This window comes from Carcharhinus amblyrhynchos, chromosome 7, assembly GCF_965287045.1.
Source record: "Carcharhinus amblyrhynchos chromosome 7, sCarAmb.v2.hapA, whole genome shotgun sequence".
In the NCBI taxonomy this organism is placed as follows: Eukaryota; Metazoa; Chordata; class Chondrichthyes; order Carcharhiniformes; family Carcharhinidae; genus Carcharhinus; species Carcharhinus amblyrhynchos.
This window is the reverse complement of record NC_137330.1, coordinates 89,409,498-89,430,729: the sequence shown is the minus strand read 5'-3', so window position 1 is coordinate 89,430,729 and position 21,232 is coordinate 89,409,498. Positions and strand designations below refer to the sequence as shown.

The 21,232-nt window shown below is 42.5% G+C and overlaps 1 protein-coding gene across 1 annotated transcript in view; it reads left to right on the top strand.

The window, feature by feature from the left end:
• Positions 1-1,834: 1,834 nt before the first annotated feature.
• casp8ap2 (caspase 8 associated protein 2) overlaps positions 1,835-21,232 on the top strand; it is a 36,269-nt gene continuing 16,871 nt past the window's right edge. Inside the window, exons 1-7 of the mRNA XM_080192760.1 lie at positions 1,835-1,999; positions 7,231-7,322; positions 10,144-10,233; positions 12,601-12,701; positions 13,729-13,803; positions 15,323-15,438; positions 18,591-21,082. Of these exons, the coding sequence (XP_080048886.1) occupies positions 7,253-7,322; positions 10,144-10,233; positions 12,601-12,701; positions 13,729-13,803; positions 15,323-15,438; positions 18,591-21,082 (2,944 nt within the window). The 5' untranslated portion in view covers positions 1,835-1,999; positions 7,231-7,252. The remainder of the gene's footprint in view (positions 2,000-7,230; positions 7,323-10,143; positions 10,234-12,600; positions 12,702-13,728; positions 13,804-15,322; positions 15,439-18,590; positions 21,083-21,232) is intronic.

Below are 21,232 nucleotides of genomic sequence, written 5' to 3'. Positions count from 1 at the left end.
GCACCATGTGGACTGCAGAGGTTCAAGAAGGTAGATTACGACCATCTTCTCAAGGACAATTAGGGGATGGGAAGTCAATGCTAGCCAAACCCACAGTGCCCACATCCTATGAAAGAATGTTAAAACAAAATTGAATCCTGTTGCAACTATGCATTATAACCCAGTATCCTATCAAACAGCAGTTTCATAGTGTGAGCTGGTTAGCTCAGTTGGATGGATAGCTGGTTCAATTCCAGTACTGGCTCAGGTTATTCATTAAGGCCTGCCTTCTCAACCTTGTCCTTGCCTGAAATGTAGTGATCTTCATGATAAAATCATCATCAATTAGCTCTCCCCCTTGAAGAGAGCAAGCCTATCGTCATTTGGAATTTTGCTTTACTTAATCACATAATGTATTGAGATGGGCAAAAATAAAATTTAATCTCTTAACTAATTCAGGAATATATCTGTGAAATTCCTCTCTGACCCCAAAAGCCAATCAAAATGAGATTGAGAGGATCATGTTGACCATGAGGTCTTCACCATCATATCAATAGAAATATTAATCAAGATCGCATATTTATTTTTAAATCAAGTGTATTTTTCAAAACGCCACTGTGAACTTTTATTTCCGGGTACAGTTTAATTAACAATCATTCAAATAGCAGAATTGTCAACTATATTACATTGCAGCTGCAGTACTGAAACATCTTCTTCGGTTCACCTGGCTCACGTTGGTGATTATGTTCCACCTTCCTCACTCAAACCTTCTTCATCTAATCCTATGGTTTTCTCTTTGTGTACTTATCCAGCATCACCTTCAGCCTCACTATTTGCAAAATCTGTAAATTTGTCCGAAAGTTAGGAATACAAATTTTGACTGGTAAATGCAATACAAATGTACTTAAATACATGGAACTATGATTATTTCACCCCAAACTGATCTCCCTCCCTTTCCATTTAAGAGATTGTCCTGGAGAATTCCTGGAGTCTCCAGGAATTAAAGGATGACGACTTGGTCATTGCTACAAGCAAACTAGGGCAAAAAATCCTTTTGTTTTGTATTAGAATCCCTAGAGTGCCCATTCAGCCCATCAAATTTGCACCGAGAACAATTCAACCCAGACTCTATTCCTGTAACCCTACATATTTACTCTGATTAATCCTTCTGACACTAATGGTAATATTAGTGAGGCCAATCAAACTAACCAGCATATCTTTACACTGTGGGATGAAGCCGGAGGAAACCCACTCACTGGGAGAACATGCAAACTCCACAGTGACTCAAGGTTGGAATTGAACCCAGGTCCCTGGCACTACGAGGCAGCAGTGCTAACCCCTATGCCAACGTGCTGCTTATGTTAGTTATAAGAAAGTACTGGTGAGAGAGAATAGGGGACGGCTTGACAAGACTTTTCATGAAGGCAATTGGGAAAGACTAGAGCTAGTGAACTGCAATTTGTTGTAGGAACGGGGCGGGGCGGTGGGCGTCAGTTTGACGGACAGGCCGGGGAACCACTGGTGCGAGATCACGTGGTTCAGCTTGCCCCCGGGCTCACTGCCCTCCCTCCGCAATGCCGGCTTCTCCCTGCGGTTCCACGGGAAAGCCTGCAGGTGTCGCTGCGGGCGGAGTGCTGAGCGCTCTTCCGGAGCGGGGGGGCGGGGCCCGAGGAGCACCGCTGCAGGTGTCGCTGCGGGCGGAGCTTGGGTACGACCTGCAGATGTCGCTGCGGGTGGAGTGCTAAGCGCTGTCTCTCGGAGAGCGGCGAAGGGGAGGAGTGGGAGGGGAGCGAGGGAGTCTGCTCTTGGCGCGGCCAGTGGCTCTTTGCGGATGGTGCCCGGCCGCGGGCTGGAAGGAGCGCGGGAAGCCTCGCTCTGATCTCGCGGGCCGGAGCGGCGCGAGGCTGAGTGACAGGCGGCTGAGCGCGAGCGGGGCTCGGGGAGCTGAGAGGACAAGAGGGAGGCAGGCGGCCGGCCGGCCATCAGGACAGTGTGTGCTCTCCACCTCCAACAGAGAGCGGTAATAACACAGCTGAGTTCCCCTGTGTATCTGTCTGGAGTTGGAGTGTGTGTGTTTGGTTTTGATTTGATTTGATTTGGCCCGAGTGTATTAACAAACCCACAGAGACCAGTGTCCCCTCTTCAATATCCTTCCCCCCCCCCCACCCTCTCTATATTGTACCGTAAGTGTTCACGCAAACTTATACATTTTATTACTAATGCACCAACTTGAGTCAACATGGATAAGTTAAAAGTTTGAGTTTGTGTTTCCTCAGTTTGTGTTTAATTGCCATACTGACTATTTCCCTGGGCTGTAGTTATTATTGTTTTAAAACATAGGCTTTTGCTAGCTTCCCCCCCACCCCCCCCCCGATCCCCTCCACAGTCAGGTAGACTAGTTTACCCTGCCTTGTTGGCCCTTCGCCTTGATTCTCCTGAGTGCCGGGAATACCATTCTGTCAGTCCTTGCAGCCAAGTTCCAGGGGCTGTTACATCATATTCAGCAACATTTATTTTACCTCCTTGGTGTATTGTGGCTAAGCTGCAGAGAGCAGAATCAAACCTGAGAGTCCTATAGTGTTTGCGTGGCTCAGTGGACAAATTCAGTGTAGAATGAGGTCCTGAGTAACTACTCCATACTGAGTTTGTCCACTGAGCCATCTGGGGAATTAGCCCAATTCATTGACCTAGTTATACAAGATGACCTACCCCCAGCATTTTCTCAGGAAATTAGAGGTGGACAAGAAATGCTGGTGTTAATGACACCATCATCCTAAGATGTGTAGTGGAGTGAGGATCCTGACTCTCTAGCAGAGGACACATGGGACTGTTTACAATTTGTGTGGGGAAAAGAGATGGGCTAATGAAACATCGTGAACTACTGAAGTTTATAGAATCTGAATTATTTCATAGGCGTTTAGACTCGAAAATCAGCAGAAGAAAAATTAGTGTGCTGTATACTTAAATTTTAATGACTGAGCTGGCGACTAAGAAGTGAATTGTCTTCGGAGGTGGATATGGTTAACAAACCCAAAAAAGAGAGGTTGCTTTTCAGCAAAAGCAAATGGTTGTAAAGTGTATAATTTGCTTATTAGTGTCACAAGTAGGCTTATGTTAACACTGCAATGAAGTTACTGTGAGAACACCCTAGTCGCCACATTCTGGGGCCTGTTCAGGCACACTGAGGGAGAATTTAGTATGGCCAATGCACCTAACAAGCACGTCTTTTGGACTGGGAGGAAACCGGAGCACCCAGAGGAAATCCACGCAAACACAAGGAGAATGTGCAGACTCCACATGGACAGTGACTCAAGCTGAGAATTAAACCTGTGTCCTTGGCGCTGTGAGGCAGTGGAGTTGACCACTGTGCTACCATGCAGCCTGTATATAAGGATACTGTGTGGTGTTTACCAGCCTTGGAGCCAATCTTATGGCCACAGTGCATCGAGGAGGTATAGGCAGAAGTTTAAAAGAAAGAAAGTGAACAGTTAGTTCACATTTTACAGTTTTATTCAGAGGATGGTGAATATATGGAATAGTCATCTGGGAATGCAGTGGGATGGATAATGAATTCAAGAGGGACCTGGCTAAATGTTTGCAGAGCTTGAATAATTTAAGCCAATTTATAACATTTTGAATGCGACATAATGGTGTTCCCTGGAGTTTTATATAATTTCATATCATGTAATTTAAATTTAATTACTTGGTTACATTTGAGGGAAATGCAAAACTAGGATGCAGCTCACAATTAGAAATATTACAAAGTTAATGCAGATAGCTACACATCTGAAGGAAAGTTGATGACATACGTTAGTTTACAGTGCAGAAGTATTTTAGGATGAAGTTAGAGACCTGTGAATCTTATGGCTTTGTTCTCCTTGAGTCTAGTAAAATGCAAACCTGCAAAAGGCAAGTCTAATGTGATGTTGAACTGAATAACTGAAACAGAATGTAAGATGTCAAAGTAGTGATCATACTGTGTGTTTACGTCAGTTAGATTGCATATGGAGCACAGTGACAGATTCTGTTCATCGCTACCAAAGTGACACATTTGTGTGCTGGAGCAATGATGTAAAAGTATCATGAGATTAATCCTGCTGACTCCAGGTATAATATACTTGCTACCTGTGAGGATACAGATGAAGGCAGGGTGGCCAGAATGCTAACCGTTGCACCATAGAACAGAAAATCAATGGTGGAGGAGAATAGAAAAATTGTAATCCTTCAGGCTTTGATTATTGAGGAGATAGTACTCTAGAAAAAAGGGCCATAACTAACATAACAATGAAAACCAAATCTATATAAATTGAATTGAAGGATGCGTAGATTGTTAATGGGGGTGATTTACAAACTACCTAATAATGGAAGGGAAGTGGAAGAAGAAAAATGCAAACAAATATATAAAATGAGTAAACGATATAGAATAATAATCCTAGATGATTTTAATTACCCCAAACAAATTGGCAAGAAGGGGGAATGGGGTTTTTACAATCTGTTTAAGATTCCTTTCTTACTAATATGTGATACACCGTACATGACAAGAATCAGCACTGGATCCAGTCATGGGAAAAGAGCCAGAACTGATAAGAGAATTAAGCACAGGGGAATGGCTAGACAATAATGATCATAAAGAGTAAGGCTTAAAATAATAGGCAACACAGCCTTCTGGACTTGCACTCTCAGCTGCAGAGAACTGTGCCTATTAGCTGTCAATATTGTCGTCTGCTTCCATTACCATTAACTTCTCCCACTTGGTGGCTTCCTGTACCATGGTGTCATGGCTAGTTTTCTCATCCACCCTGCAGTCACTGTTTTCATTCATACAGGTTGCAAGAACCTTGAACCTGTTGGACAATTGCAAAGGCTGAAGCTCCTCCACTTCTATCTTCTGGGTCCCCATAGCTGCTTCACTCAATGTTGCACCTTTCGCTCGCTGACCACTATCCGAAGGGGTGTGACTGCCTCCTGGTACAGTGACCAGATAACTTGCCCCTTCTGGTGTATCACAATGTCGGCAGCCTCCAGGTCGCTGACTCTGAGCTGAAGCTCCTCAAGCTGCAGGCATGTACTGTGGATGTGTATTGCCATGGTTCTCACTGGCTTCCAGGATTTTTACATTCTTCAGTTGCAACATGTCATCTGCCCTAGCATATTAATTATAATGTTGCTTTCTAAATTAAGATACCCCACTACTCTCAAACTTTACTATTGCTTGTAAACCATACTAATAAGTTACAATTGCTAATAAATTACATGTAGTTTCAAAGAGAAACAAGAAAAATATTCACCAACAATCACTTGTCTATTTCCCTTGTGATGTTACACTTTGATTTTGTTTGCTGAATGCAGTCAGTCCACAGACTGAGTTAATCTGTTTTATGAAATCTTGCAGTTGTCATGCAGTCTTGCGGCGCTCCCCATCTTGCGCTTGTCTTACGAAGTCTCACCACACTCTCCCTTACGTGTGTCTCTTAAGAAGTCTACTGTGCTCTCCCCCTCGTGCCACTCTCATGAAGTCACACTGTTCTCTCCCTATCACGCCTTTCTCATAAAGTCAATGGAATCTTTTACATAGATGTAATAGGAACATTTTTAGCAACTGAAAATATAATAGAGTAGTCAGCACAGATTTGAAAAGGAGACGTGCTTGAATTACCTTATTGAATTTTTGAAGAAGTAGAGTAGACAAGGGTAACACAGTTACTGTAGTACATTTGGAATTTTCAGAATATCTTTGCTAAGATGCCAGTACATGGATTCAAGACTCAGGCATCAGGTGATGGGTCAGTGGTTAGCAAGCTGTTTGCAAAGCTAAGAACAGAGACTGGGATTAAGTTTAGCTCCTCAATGACAAATTATGAGTAGTGGCATTCCAGAGGGATCAGTGCTGGGACCACTGTTGTTCACATCAAAAATTTTGGGTTTGTGAATCAGAAATAGAATTTCAAAATTTGCAAACAAGGCCAAATTGGGAACTGTATATAATTCAAAGGAAGAGTATAACAAAATAGAAGGCAATAAGCTTACAAAATACTTGTGCAGTTGGCAAATTAATCTCAACATCTTGGTAGGAAAAATAAGGAAGCCATAACTGGCTGGATAATAATTCTATATAGTGTAGAGGGACATGGGGACGTAGCATTGATGAAGATGCAGAAAAGCTTCACGAGGATTAGGGGTTATATCTATTAGAGGAAAGACTTTTTCCGTGGAAAAGTGAAGGCCTAGAGGTGCCCTGATAGAAGTATTTTTGTTAACAATAAGCTAACTTGGAGAAAATACTCCCACTTGTGGGCAAGACCGCAGCTGGAAGTTCTAACTGTAAGATGGTCAGTAGTAAATCCAGTAAGAAATTCAGGAGAAACTATCTGATGAGAGGTTAGAATATGGAATGTGCTTCCACAACTGACTAGATTAGGGAAAGTAAAATTTATTTGTTTAGTGTCGCAAGTAGGCTGACATTACCACTGCAATGAAGTTACTGTGAAAATTCCTCAGTCATCACACTCCGGCGCCTGTTCGGATACACTGAGGGAGAATTTACCATGGCCAATGAACCTAACCAGCGCATCTTCGGACTGTGGGAGGAAACCGGAGAACCCAGAGGAAATCCACGCAGATATGGAGAACATGCAGATTCCGCACAGACACTGATTCAAGCTGGGGATTGAACCCAGGTCCCAAGTGCTGTGAGGCAGCAGTACTAACCACCATGCCACAACACATACATCTAGAGGGAAGTTAGGTAAGAACATGAGAGAGCAAGGATTTGAAGTATATGCTGGTAGAATTGGATTAGTGGGTTGAGCTTGTGTGGAGCATAAATGCCAGCATGGACCTGTGAACCTCCTGTAGTTCAAACTGCAGCTAGACCTAACTTTTTGTACTGATTTATTTGAATATGTGGATGGCATACAGGAAGTACAAGCATTGGAGAAAATGAGTAAGGGTAAAGTACAAGTAAGTAAGTTGGGTATAAGTACAAGTTGGGTACCCCACAGGATGAGCTGCCTCGTGGAAATGTCCTCTGTGCCTTTTTCCACCAGGCAGAGACGTTTCCTGTATGGGCTGCTGCTGCACATCTTAGACTACCGCGTCCTCACCTGTCGCCCGGATACACCTTGGCGGGCCTTGTTGCCATCAGGCGGTGGAAGTCCCTTTACGGAGGGATCTCCCCCAGTTACCTTGGGGACATGGGGCACATGCTGATATAGTCACTGAGTATTGATTGGAAACGTTTTCTTCACTCAGATGGAGAATTTCTGAAGTCATCATGGACAGCAACAACAGAGGCAGCAATGAGGATTATCTTTACAGTGACCTGTTGCAACAGGACAATTTTGGTAAGGAATACCCTAAATGCTCAATGCTGGTTTATCATGTTTTCCAACTTTTACGTGCAAATGGCTGCAACTTTAGAACACACATAATGCCTGTGATCTCCAATCTCCATTGTATCAATTCTGGCTTGCTTCCTGTTCCCAAACTGAGTGGGCAAACACAGTTTTCTCCCAGGCGTTCCCTTATACCTTTTGAATTCTTTACTAGGACTGCCTGTGCCTGTACTTGGGAATACAACTTACAATTTTTATACATGCCTTGTGATTGATCCTTCCTTAATTGGAGTGAATATTGGCTCCTCTCTCAGCAAATGAGTAGGAGATGGGGCAGAATGTGTGGTTTTAATTTAGTTTTTTTTAGTTCATTTGTGGGACATGGGTTTCGCTGGCTGGCCAGCATTTATTGCCCATCCCTAGTTGCTCAAGGGCATTGAGAGCCAATCACATGGCTATGGCTCTGGAGTCCCAGGGTACTGAAAGAAATGGCAGGTGTAATAGCAGATGCGTTAGTAGTAATTTATCAAAAGTCACTGGACTCTGGGGAAGTGCCGGCTGTTTGGAAAACAGCTACTGTTAATGCCGCTGTTTAAAAAAGGAAGTAGACAAAAGGCAGGGAACTACAGGTCGGTTAGCTTAACATCCGTAGTTGGGAAAATGCTGGAACCCATCATTGAAGAAGAAATGGCAGGACACCTGGAAAAGAATGGTTCGATCAAGCAGACGCAGCATGGATTCATGAAGGGAAAGTCGTGTTTGATGAATTTACTGGATTTTTATGAAGGTATAATGAGTGTGGTTGACAGAGAGGAATCGGTGGATGTGTTTTTAGATTTCCAGAAGGCGTTCGATAAGCTGCCTCACAAAAGGTTGCTGCAGAAGATTAAGGTACACGGAGTTGGGGGATAAAGTGTTAGCGTGGATTGAGGTTTGGTTATCTAACAGGAAGCAGAGAGTTGGAATAAATGGGTGCTTTTCTGGTTGGCAGTTGATGACTAGTGACATACTGCAGGGATCAGTGCTGGAAACATGGAACAAAGATGTGCCAGTTTGAGTTAAATGATTGGCATTGGGTCGTCTTGGCCACTGACCTCGGGTTAAGTTGCGTACATGGTGGCCCCATGTTTGAGCAGCTTTGGGAATGATCCCAATCTTTTGCAGGATTAGGCAGAGTTGCCAGAATTTGGCAACTGTTTTAGGTGAGGCTGGGGAAGAAGGACTTGTGGCTTCCTTGTGTCTGTCATCGGGCAAGGCATGAATCTGTCATTGTTGGGTGATGATGGGTATCACAAGTCCGAGTACTGGTTTGTAAGTTTCGAGGATGTGTCTGTGGAGATCTAATCTGGTTAGATTCTAGTTCTGGAAATGTATACAGAAGCAAAATGCTGCGAATGCTGGAATCCTGAAATAACAACAAAGTGCTGGAAAATGCTCAGGACTGGTAGCATCTGTGGAGAGAGAAAAATAGAGTTAATGCTTCCGGTCTGTGATCTTTCATCAATACTGGGAAAAGTTGGGAATAAAATAGGTTTTGAACAAATGAAAGAGGAAGAGAGTAGGAAGGAAAACTGAAAAGCAGGTCTCTGGGCAGGAGAGCAGAAATGACAACATGTTTTATAGTGCCCTTTGCCTCATCTTTATTCTGGTATATTGATGACTATCAATTCTGTTGCCTACTGTGCCCAAACCGAAAAATTTCATAAACTTGGCTTCCAATTTTCCCCCTTCACTCGCCTTCACACGGTCAGTCTCTGGCTCTTACCTTCTCTTCCTTGCCTGCGGTGTCTCCATTTCTGGGATTAGGCTGTAAACTAATATTGACTATAAACCCACTGATTTCTCAGCTACAACGACTGTACTTCCTTGCATCTAATTGACTTTAAGGCCTCTATTCCATTCCCCTGGTTTCTCCATGAGGCCCTCAATCACATCCAGTTTTGTTTTAACCACTTCTGATCTCATCCTCTCAGAATCATGACAGAGTTACTCTTGTTTTCAACTTCCAGCCCCCATCTCCCCAGCTCTGTTAGTATAGCAGTGGATCATCCACCACCACTTCTGCCATCTCTAGTGCGATACCACCAACCACATTTTTCCTTTCCCCTTTTAGCGTTCTGAAGGGTCCAATTTGCAACAAACCCTGGTCAACTCCTCTGACGTGCCCCCCCCGCCCTTCCTATGGCACTTCTACACACAAACACAGGTGAATGCAACATTTGTCTTTTTACCTCCTTGCATGTTGAGAATCCTACCCATCACACCTCTAGACATTTCTTATAGTTCCTGCCCCATTGCACTGCCTTTGGCCTTGCACCATGAACCCTTTTGTGACTTAACCTCATCCACACTCCAGCTTATCACAGATCTTCCCTTTTGTCTTTCCTCCCACCCTCCCCCTTTCACTTGCTCAACATCTATTACCTGTTTATCAGGACTGAGAAAAGTTGGAAATATAATTGACCTGAACCATTGGCTCTATTTCTCTCCATTGATAGTGTCAGACTTGCTGAATATTTGCAGCATTTTTTGCTTTATTTCAGTAGATTTGTTTTTAATGTCTCTCTGACTGCTTCTAATATTGTACTTGCGTTGTTCCCTCCCCAATCTGTTTTTCTGTTTCTCACAGGCACTCACTCTCTCTCCCTCCTTATTTCTTTGTTTTTCTTTAATCCCTGATAACTGAACAGTTTATTGTATTTTTGCATTTTATTTCTACAGCAGGTTCCAGGACTGCAAATTAATGTGTTCACTTTCATTATTTTGCTTGTTTTATTGTGCTTTTAATAATTTTGAATATATGTTGGCTTTCTCTTTGTGCACATCGCAGTTTCTCCAGTGAAGACTGACAATGAAAACTCTGTAGATATCTACGATGGCCTGGACACAGACTCTCAAGGAGGTGGACAGTCTGCTTCACGTATGTTGAACATAATAATGTTCACTAACCTGGTAAATTAGTGCAGTGCTTCAGGGTGGTAGTCTTAAGGCAGGGATGCCCTCTGGACTTGAAGTTTTCACAGCTGTATGAGGAGAGAGTGACCACTTTTCGTTTGACCATGCTTGATCATTAAGGGAAAGGTCTGGCATTTCAGTGCCCTGGATTACTAACACGTACATTTGGATCAATCGGTCACAAAGCACAAACCAAGCATTAATGTTTATAGCTGGGTTATTATTCATAAGCCAAATCTTAAAATAGGTAACTCTTGTCAGACACTATAGCCGACCACCCCCATGTATATGTTTGTGTAATAGCTTACTGTGTGCTACTTCCATTTCAAAAACTGACTGACTAACTTAAAGGACTTTAAGGTTAAGAGAATCTTCGGTAACCTACTAATGAATTATAATTTGACTTAGTGACAATAGACAGAGAACTAACTTAGCTTGGTGATAATGACACCACAGCAATTTCGAGGAAGGCTGCTATCAGCATGCTTTCTCCTCCCAAAAATTTGTGCTACACTGTCAACTTACATCACGGAAATAGATGGTCCTTAAAATTAAGTATACTGCAGATCTTGAGGATCTTTATACGCAGAGGAAATTGGTGGTGAATTTCAAATTTGTTGCCAGACATATGACCAAAAGAGTGAAAGCTGTATTAAAATGTCACTTCATGAAAGCTGTAAGCACAACGTGGTGCAACTAATAGGCTTTCAACATTTGGACATATTTAATGAAGTTTCCAAGGACCTTTGTCGACAAATCCTGACCCTTTTCCATCTTAGAATTTTTTCCAGCTGCCGTCATAACAATACATTTTTATTTTGAGAAAGTCCATTTGTTATATTTTTCTGAATCCATGAACACTGCTCACAGCAAATAAAGAAAAAAAGACAAATTAAAAGTAACATTTCTCATAAAAGAGCTGATAAACCTGAAGAAAGAAGAGTGGAACAAGGAAATGAGACAGAAGTAAAGATGACCACACTGATTACCCTGATGGTTGGTTTGAATAGCTGCAAAGCAGTGCAAGTACACACTGTGGATTTCAATCTTTCAAATATTGAGTTTTACAAGATATTCCAGGATGGGATAAAGGGAAAGGAAGAAATATTGCGAAACAATGGACAGTGGAGCTAGTAATGGGGGACAGTAAATACTACGTTATTATCATTAGCTAAGAAAATAGGTCCCCCAACCTTTTTGAATTCAAGTTCTAACTGTAGCGTAATAAGCAAACCAAGCCCTGTAGAAAGGAAGAGAGAGGAGGCCAAAGGATGTGAATCTTTAGGGAAGTGGGAGAATAGGTACAGGTGCCATCTTGAATTACTTATGGGACCCATTTAGACAAACTTAACAATTTATCATATTCCTTGAGCTTGATTTTGGATAGTTGATTATTCATTTTTGTATTTCCATTCTGATGCATTTTAGATGAGTGTTATGTTACATTGCCTTGCATCAGAATCTACAAAATTTTACATTATTATAGGAATAAAATTCAATAATAGCAGAAGTCCCTATTAAATCATGTAACATTTCTTTAAGCTACTAAATACTTCTGATGAGGACAATCAGTGGATGTTGTTCTTGTATCAGCCTTGCACGGATGCGGTTTAAGTGCCTTCACCTTGTAACAGTGGTGCTGCAGATCACCAGAGGGGTTTAGTGGCAGGTAACTTGCAGATTTGTACCTGACGTGAACCATAAGCTTAACTCAGTGATTGCATTTTTAGCCTTTGGCCGTGTGTTCAAGCCCCACTTTGGGAGTTAAAGCACTGAACCTGAGATGGAAGTGAGGTCCAATACTGAGGGAGTATATTGACAAACTTTGTTTTGCAGTGTTGCATGCTAGTAATTTCTGCGAGTTTGGCTGTGCGCGCGCGATCCTGTGCCTCAAATCAGTGATGACCAAAAAGCTCTGGTGTCCTGCGCCGTGTTTTTCCTTCAACAAACATCAATTAAAATGGTTATATCTTCACTTATCTGTTTTTTGTGCTCATATTGGCTCCTGCACATGTTGCTGAAGCAATAGTGATCATGCTTCAGAAATAATACATTGCAGACTTCCTTGGGACCACCTGAGGATATGGAAGACTATTTATGGACAAGTTATGTATTTCTGATCTCGACCCTGCCGTGTAAGTATCGAATTTATGCTTCTCACATGCTACCTAAAGGTCAGTTTTAAAGGGGCATTTCTGGAGGGCTTGCACCAGTTACATTTACGGCTAAATGTCCCTCATAGCACAATTAATGTACCTTGGAGAGAGAGTCTTATCATTTTTAAAATAATTCTCTTTTCCAATATCCAATTAGATTGCCTTTTTTTTTCTAGGTGACAGTGCAGGAAAGAGTAAACCTGCTAAGGATTGTTTTGATCTGTACGAGGAGATCCTCACTGAAGAGAGAACTGCAAAAGAAATCTCCTTGAAAGAGGTACATATTTGGTTACTGCACCCTTTGTCAGTAAGGCTTGCATGTAAAATGAGCAAAAGTGAATGGCAGACATGAGGAGGCCAGTTGGTCCATATGAGCTATTCTATGCAGCCAGTTTCCAGATCCTAGTGAGCTGCTAAATATACAAGCAAACTGCTTGCTCAATACAAGCTGCATGTATCTAAACACTAACAAGTAAATGCCATCAATGTCAACAGCCCACTCAGTTTTGTAATCAATTACTCTAGCCAGCACTCTTTCTGTAGCCGCTTTGACACTTAACTTTAGAATCAGCACATCTCTAGTGAAGACTGAAGCTTGATGGGAAGGTGGTGCAGTGGTATTGTTGCTGGACTAGTAAACCAGAGCCCTGGGGTAATGCTACAGGGAACAGAGTTCAGATCCCACCATGGCAGATGGTGAAATCTGAATTCAATAAAAATCTGGAATTTAAATCTAATAACCATTAAACCATTGTGGATTGTCAGAAAAATCCCATCTGGTTAATAACGCTCTTTCGGGAAGGAAATCTGCCATCCATACCTGGTCTGACCTACATGCGATTCCAGACCCATAACAGTGTGGTTGACTCTTAAATGCTGAAGGGATGAGCAATAAATGCTGGCCTAGCCAGCAACGTCAGTGTCCCATGAACAAATAAATTTTTAAAAAGCCTTTCGAATGTCCTAAGTGCCACTTTCAGTTTGTCTTGAGTTCTTAACTTTTCCTGTGTAGTTTCTCTGGCCATCTGAATCCTGAAGTAGCTTAGAAAAACATCCTCTTAGAACTACTCACTATCCTCTTCTACTACATGTTAGCTGGCTTCGTAACATCTTTTCTTGCCTTTATAAGAGTTCAATATCTATCCACTTTCTCCTGCAATATGTTTTCCTCCCTCCCCAAATCATAAGTATTTCTGCTTGCCTCTGATTTGTCCTTGTATGTAGTTCATTTTCAAATTTAAAGTCAAGTTATGTGAGTGATGAATGAAAGGAGCCTGTGTAATTACCTTTTTTTATTGTGACAGTTTCAGGAAAAATTTATAGAAAGAGAAAGAAAAGTTGAAGAGTTACTGAAGAAGCTGCACGAAATACAAGTCCAGGTAATTGATACACGTTATCGTCCCACTTGTTCAGCTCTGACCGATGAATTATCACAGTTTTAATTGCCATTGTGAAACACAAGGGAAAATCACACAAGATAAATATGAACCATCTCTGTTCAGCAGCTGTGATTTTAGATCATTTCCTTTCCTTTTAATTTGTTACATCAAATTCACTTCTTTTGTTTTCCTGCCTTTCAACCTTCTGTGAGAGTACTTAACTTCAGAATTCAAATATATTTTGGATTTTTTTCCATTGCACACAGTACTTGGGCAGGACTGCATTTATTGTCCAACTCTAATTGACCTGAGATGATGGTGGATCTTGAATTGCAGCAGCCCTTGTAGGGATAGTGGAGTTATGTCGAGAATCACAGGATTCACCAGCAATAAATAACCACATATATATCAAATCAGGCTAGCATGTAACTTTACGCTGGCAATGTTACCCATAATATTGGTCTTTGTTCCTTCTTGGCAGTGGAGGTTTCTAAACCATGAGATGCTGCAGTCCTTCGTTTGGGTTCTATGTGCTGTAAACACATTTAGTTGCAGTGAACAGGACTGATTTGTTGATAGGTAAACTGGTAGCCAAAGAGTGCGGAAGCATCAAGTAAATATTTGGCATTGTATAAAATATCAAAAGATGTGAATAGTCAGGCTTTTTCCAAGGATGGAAGTGTCAATTACAAGGGGGCATAGGTTCAGAGTGAGACGGGGAAGTTTAACAGAGGTGTGTAGGGGATGTTATTCACGCAGAGACTGATGGGTGCCTGGAACGTGCTGCCAGAGGAGGTGATAGAAGTAGCAGATTAGCAGCATTTAAGAGGCATCTGGATGGGTATATGCATAGAGAGATATGGACCAAGGGCAGAAGGTTTTTAGTTAGGGCATCATCATTGGCACAGGCTTTGGCAGTGTGTGTAGTGGACTGGGAGAGCTATTAAAATGCCCCAAAGGGATATAAAGGTGAAAGAAAGGGCGGTAAGAAAACCTACAAGGGATGTCAAAGCTAACAGCAAAAGCTTTTCTCAGTGTATTGAACTAATCTAGAATCTAGAGAGTGGAGGTAAGATAAGGGAGCACAGGTTCAAGCTAGTGGAACTCCAAGTTTAGGACTTGTATTTAGAAGTTGTTAATCACTTAAAGAATGACAAATATGAGAAAATGAACTTTTAGATGGAGCACTCAAGGCAAAAGTCCTGGAATAATTATAAGAAACACTCAGAAACTGTGATAAGGGGGGAGGAGCCTGTGTTCCTGGTTCAATGAACTAAGAAAGACCTTCCTCATCCATATTTGTCTGACTAGAACGTGAGCAAGGAAAGGGAAAAAAGTATGCTTGTATTAAAAGCAGGTAGGTGGATTTCATTTCATTTACTCTGGGTATGAGGCTAGTGACAGTGGCATTCCCTGCTGCCAGCTGCAGTATTAGATACAGGTGAAATAAACATTCTGTAGGCAGTAGAATCATAAATTGGACCTGTAAAATAGTGCGTGTGTTATGTTTTTTCCCCAGAACTCCACTCTATCGAACGAAAACATTCAGCTGAAGAAGAATATATCAGCACTTATAAAAACCGCTCGTCTAGAAATTGTCCGCAAGGATGAAGAAATTAATCGACTGAACAGAAGGTAATATAGTCTAGATATTGAGACCAAATTAAAATAAAATACTGTATTTGTGTGCGTATAGATGCTTGAACTATTAATTTTAAAAGGCTGTAATGTGGTGGAGTCAGCCTAAGTATTTTGCAGTGCAGTGGATTACCTAGAGAATAAGAAAGCATATGGACCTTGAGAACAGGATTGTGACACTGGAGGAGAGGGGGGAAAGAAAGGAAAAAAAGTTGTATTTATACATCATATTTTATAATCACACAACATCTTGTGCTTTGTAGTCAGTGAATAACTTTTGAAGTGTAATCCCTTGAAAGAGGAAAATGTTTTGTAGATCTTGAGAGCATGGTCAGGGTGGTTAGAGAGCAGCTGTTCCCCTTAGTTGAAGGGTCAGTCATGAGGAGACATAAGGGGCGGCACTGTCTCACAGCGCCAAGGGCCCGGATTCAATTCCTGGCTTTGGTCACTGTCTGTGTGGAGTTTGCACATTCTCCCTGTGCCTGCATGGCTTTCCTCTGGGTGCTCCGGTTTCCTCCCACAGTCCAAAGATGTGTAGGTTAGGTGGATTGGCCATGCTAAATTGTCCTTTAGTGTCAAGGGACTAGCTAAAGTAAATGCACAGGGTTGTGGGGATACAGCCAGGATGGGATTGTGGTCGATGCAGATTTGGTGGGCTGAACGGCCTCCTCCTGTACTGTAGGGATTCTATGATAAGTTCAAGGTAATGGGCAGGAGGTTTAGGGGGAATGTGAGGTTTTTACCCAGAGGATGGTGATGGTCTGGAATACTCTGCCTGGCAGGATGGGTTGCATCACTTCCTTTAAAAAGTACCTGGAGCACTCAGCACATCTTAACATTCACACCTATGGGCCAAGTGCTGGTAAATGGGATTAGGTAGGTTGGTCAGGTGCAGACTCGATGGACCAAAGGGCCTCTTCTGCACTGTGCAATTGTGTGATGTAGATCTCAAAAGCAAGTGCAGGTCAGGGAGATTTGTTTTGGATTAGTCCAGGCTAACAGTGAGCAGAGAAACAATGAGCCAAATAGCCTCCCATTCTGTGAATTTATTTAGAACATAGAACATTACAGCGCAGAACAGGCCCTTCGGCCCACGATGTTGCGCCGACCAGCTTTTTAAAAAAAAAACAACACTAACCCACTAATCTAAACCAATCCCATTTCGTCCATAAACCTATCCACAGATCTCTTAAACGCCCCCAAACTAGGCGCATTTACAACTGCAGCTGGCAGGGCATTCCAGTCCCTCACCACCCTCTGGGTAAAGAACCTACCCCTGACATCAGTCCTATAACTACCCCCCCTTAATTTAAAGCCGTGCCCCCTCGTGCTAGCTTTCTCCATCCTAGGAAAAAGGCTATCACTATCCACCCTGTCTAAACCTCTAATCATCTTATATGTTTCAATAAGGTCCCCTCTTAGCCGTCTTCTTTCCAGCGAAAACAACCCCAAATCTCTCAGTCTCTCCTCATAGGACCTCCCCTCCATACCAGGCAACATCCTGGTAAACCTCCTCTGCACCCTCTCCAAAGCCTCTACATCCTTCCTGTAATGTGGGGACCAGAACTGCACACAATACTCCAAGTGCGGCCGCACCAGAGTTGTGTACAGTTGCATCATGACGCTGCGACTCCTAAATTCAATCCCCCTACCAATAAACGCCAAGACACCGTATGCCTTCTTAACAACCTTATCTACTTGATTCCCAACTTTCAGGGATCTATGTACACATACACCTAGATCCCTCTGCTCCTCCACACTATTCAAAGTCCTCCCGTTAGCCCTATACTCAACACATCTGTTATTCCTACCGAAATGAATTACCTCACACTTCTCCACATTAAACTCCATCCGCCACCTCGTGGATGGAGTTTAATTTGGTTTTAAACAACTTTAAAACTTTGGCAGTCCCAATTTTGGCAGGACACATTACCCTCATAATACATGTTTGAACCAATATGTAGTCATGCTGTAGAGCTGACCAAGGATAAACTTGTTTTAACATTGTGGGAAAGTATATTGTGTATTTTACCTGGATCAAACCTCTTTAAATGGACTAGGTATCAGGTAAGGGTACTTCGGTAGTGGTTAGCTTTGGCAAAGAAAAGAAACGGACAGATGCCGGCATCAATCTATTTTTGTAGACAGTTAACAAGTGTTGCTATAAAATTAAACTTTTTTCCTCTTTGTACTTTTTGCATTTCTTTTCTATTGACTCCTTCCTTTGCGCTTGTTTTATATGCTACGTTCCCTCAAATATTTTTCTCAGATTGGCATATTCATGGTTAACCCAGCAGTTTGTTGGCAAACTCCTTAACCATAGGAGGCAGTGGTTGCTGGTTGAAGCTGGAATCCCCAGACGGATGCTTGCAGCAGAAATTGGTGAATAAGAATGAGCTTTAAAACCTTGATGCTTCTACATTGCCCATTCCCTGCAAACCAGAGACGTGAGGCAGTTCTGAACATCACTGCCACCCCAGTTGATATACTAACTCTGCAGACCAGAATTGAAGTAAGGACTGTCCTGGAGCATAGGTTCCATTTACTCAGTTGATAACCTAATGAATCATCCAATTAGTTGGTGGCAAGAGTGATGACAGCCTGTTGGATTTTGGCCTGTTGGATTCTGGCCTTGGGTGGCTGTCTGTGTGGAATCTGCACTTTCTCCCCATGTCTGCGTGTGCTATGTGCTCATCTAGGTACTTCTTTAAAGGAAGTGATGCCTCCCAGGCAGAGTATTCCAGACCGTCACCACCTCTGGGTAAAAACCTCACATTCCCTCTGAGTGCTCCGGTTTTCTCTGAAAAATGTGCTGGTTAGGTGCATTGACCATGCTAAATTCTCTCTGTGTACCCAAACAGGTGCCAGAGTGCGGTGACATGGGGATTTTCACAGTAACTTCATTGCGGTGTTAATGTAAGCCTACTTGTGACACTAATAAATAAACTTTAAAAAAAAGCAGCCCATAGAGACACCTTCTATTGACAAAGACAGCTTATTGCATAGGAAATTTAATTAGCTTCTAAAACTTAGGTAACATTAAATTATGTAATCATTGCCTCTATTATCTGTGTGCATATATATTTATATCAGTAATGTGGAGCATTGCCTGTAAAACAAAAAATAGTTTTTCTCTTTTCTTCAATCAGACAGTCAATGAACTGGATTGGAAATCCAGGACTTCGTCGTTATCATAATCAGAACCATCATCCCCCTGGATCATTCAATATTCCAACTACACCACAGACTGACAACAGATGTCCCAGTCAAATTCTTCCATGTCCGCCCAGGCCTGCAAACACTGAACACTGCCAGCTGGCTGCTCATCTAAACGAAGAAGGAAATTGTCTGCAAGGTGGACCACTTAGAAGCGCAAGCAAATCTTTAGAACCAAAAAGACAGTGTAACGCACAAAAATCCCTTTCTAACTCCCAGCCAATCCCGTGCAGAGAATCTCCCAGTAAGTCTTCTACGCAGGCAGACAAAGGACCACCTCAACGGCAAACTACAGCGTTGGATAAAACGAAACCTTTGCCTTGTGAGGAGAGAAGAAGAATTGAGAAAGTGAATGGTGAGCATTTGGGTAGAAATGGAAATGCAGAAAAGTTGGGCGGTTCTGTCACTGAGCCATCGCATCCCCGAAATAAGAACAAGGAACCCAGCTTCCCAGAAAAGACAGATAAAATTGAGCAACATCCTCAAAGCACGAGACCACATTCTGAAATGAGAGGCTCAGGTCGGCTTACCCCAGAAAAAAATGACAAGGTAAGGCATCGTTTTACTCAGGACTCGCTTATCCCTTGTTCAAAAGACAGTCCAGAGGTAAGAGACAAGGGGAAGCATGCTGAAAAGGAGGGGAGGCATGCTGAAAAGGAGGAGAGGCACAAGGAGGAGAGACACAAGGAGAAAGACAACAGAAGAAGTGACCCCAGAAGGAGGGAGCTGAAAGTGGACCGGAAAAAAGATCAGAGAAGCAATCGAGAAGTTATCAAGGATAAGCCAAGAGATGACAAGTTGAGAAGTCAGGAAACTGAAAAGGAAAGGGAGCCAGAGAGAAGAAGACATGAAAAAACGAGAGAGCTTTCCAAACTGACGAGCCCCGGAAGTCCTCGCAAGAGCTCCAAATGCAACACGTGCGTTGCAGTGGAGCATTCTGCTGGAGAAAGAAGGGAGCGGAAAATTGAGAGCAAGAAACCTGGAAAGGAGAGAAGCACTGAGGATAGCAAAGACCATAAAAGTAAACATTCGAAAGTACGCGATAATGAGACCTCTAAGGACAGTGCTAAACAAACCAGTAAAAGTTACGACAGAAACTTAAATAAAAGTGAAAGTAGAAAAGAGGAAAAGGGTAAATCTGAGCACAAAGCTCGAAGGGACCACAGCATTAGTAAGCATTCTTCAACACATCATGGAGACTCTGCTAAAAGAGAGAGGACACATCAAGGTGAAAAAGAAAAAACTAGGTTATCTGAGAGCAACGAAAAGATGACAGAAATAAATTCTGCAGATCAAGCGCAGAAAAAAGCAGAAGAATCCGTGCATGATAATTCCATGGGTAACTTTCAGATTTTGACGGATGAACAAAATTCAGCAAGAGACACTGATCCCAAGTTGCAGTTCATGGAAACATTACAGCTTACTGTTTCCCCTGTGAAAAAGCCATCTACTGTCCTTTGTGAAATAGGTGATGAAATGCAGTCAAGCCAGCTACTTGGTGAGGATGAGGTGGTGAGAATTGCTGAGCAAACAGCCTTTGCATCTGAGGGGGCTGACTTAAACTTGGGGAGAATTTCTAACCAATCTAAGGAAACACCAGCATTGGACGCAAATTGCATATCTACTGAGTCACCAGTGGAGGGATCTGCGATTCATGTTCCTCAGGCCATTCAGGAACCTGCAGAAACTGAAATGGTGCCACCTGCCCAGCTGCAACGGATTGAAGAGGAAGAAAGCTTTCAAGTTATATTAGTGGACGATGCTCCTCTCCCGCCTATGGAATGTGACTGCACGGTGGATGACTCAGAAAAGTTAGCTCCAATAGTTGTGGAGACCATGGGCACTGTGGAAGTGGTCAGTGAAACTACTTATGAAATGGCTGAAAGTTCCGTACCACTCATGGAAATTGATAGCCTTGATGCTGAAGAACATGCAGAATTGGTAGGAAGCTGTGCAGAAGTTGACAGTCAGCCTGCTGGTGAAGTGGATCGAAAATCTCCAGAACCTGTGGAAGCTGACTGCATTACCACTGGTGTGCAGGATGGGAATTCAGATTGCCCAGTCGAACTTAGCAGTGCAGTCAAAAATGATGCTGACGGGAAACATGAAGATTCAGGGCGATCTGTGGGTGTCAGTGCAGCAGCTATTGAAGAATGGAATGGGAATTCGGAACCAGATTTTACTGCCTGTGAACTGCAGCAGCCAAATAGAAGTGAGGTAGATCCTTCAGCAACCATCAACAAAACACCTGTTAAAAATGTTTGTATACCTGATGACCAGGAAGAAAACTCTATTCAGAGCATTGATTTCACCTATATAGGATGCATACCAGAACCAATCAGTCCATTAACCAGCCCATTACGTCCTGTTAGACCATCAACTTTGGAGAGCTCGGGTACACAAGCAGAAAAGGTTGCCCACAAAGGTAAAGGTGTTTTCTATGTACATGTAACTGGAAGGAATTCCTCCTCCCACATATAATTGAAAGTTGGCAATATAGATGTGAAAATATTTTTAACGAAACGCATACCAGTGCACACAGGTTTTCAACAAAACCATTGGAATTTGATGAACT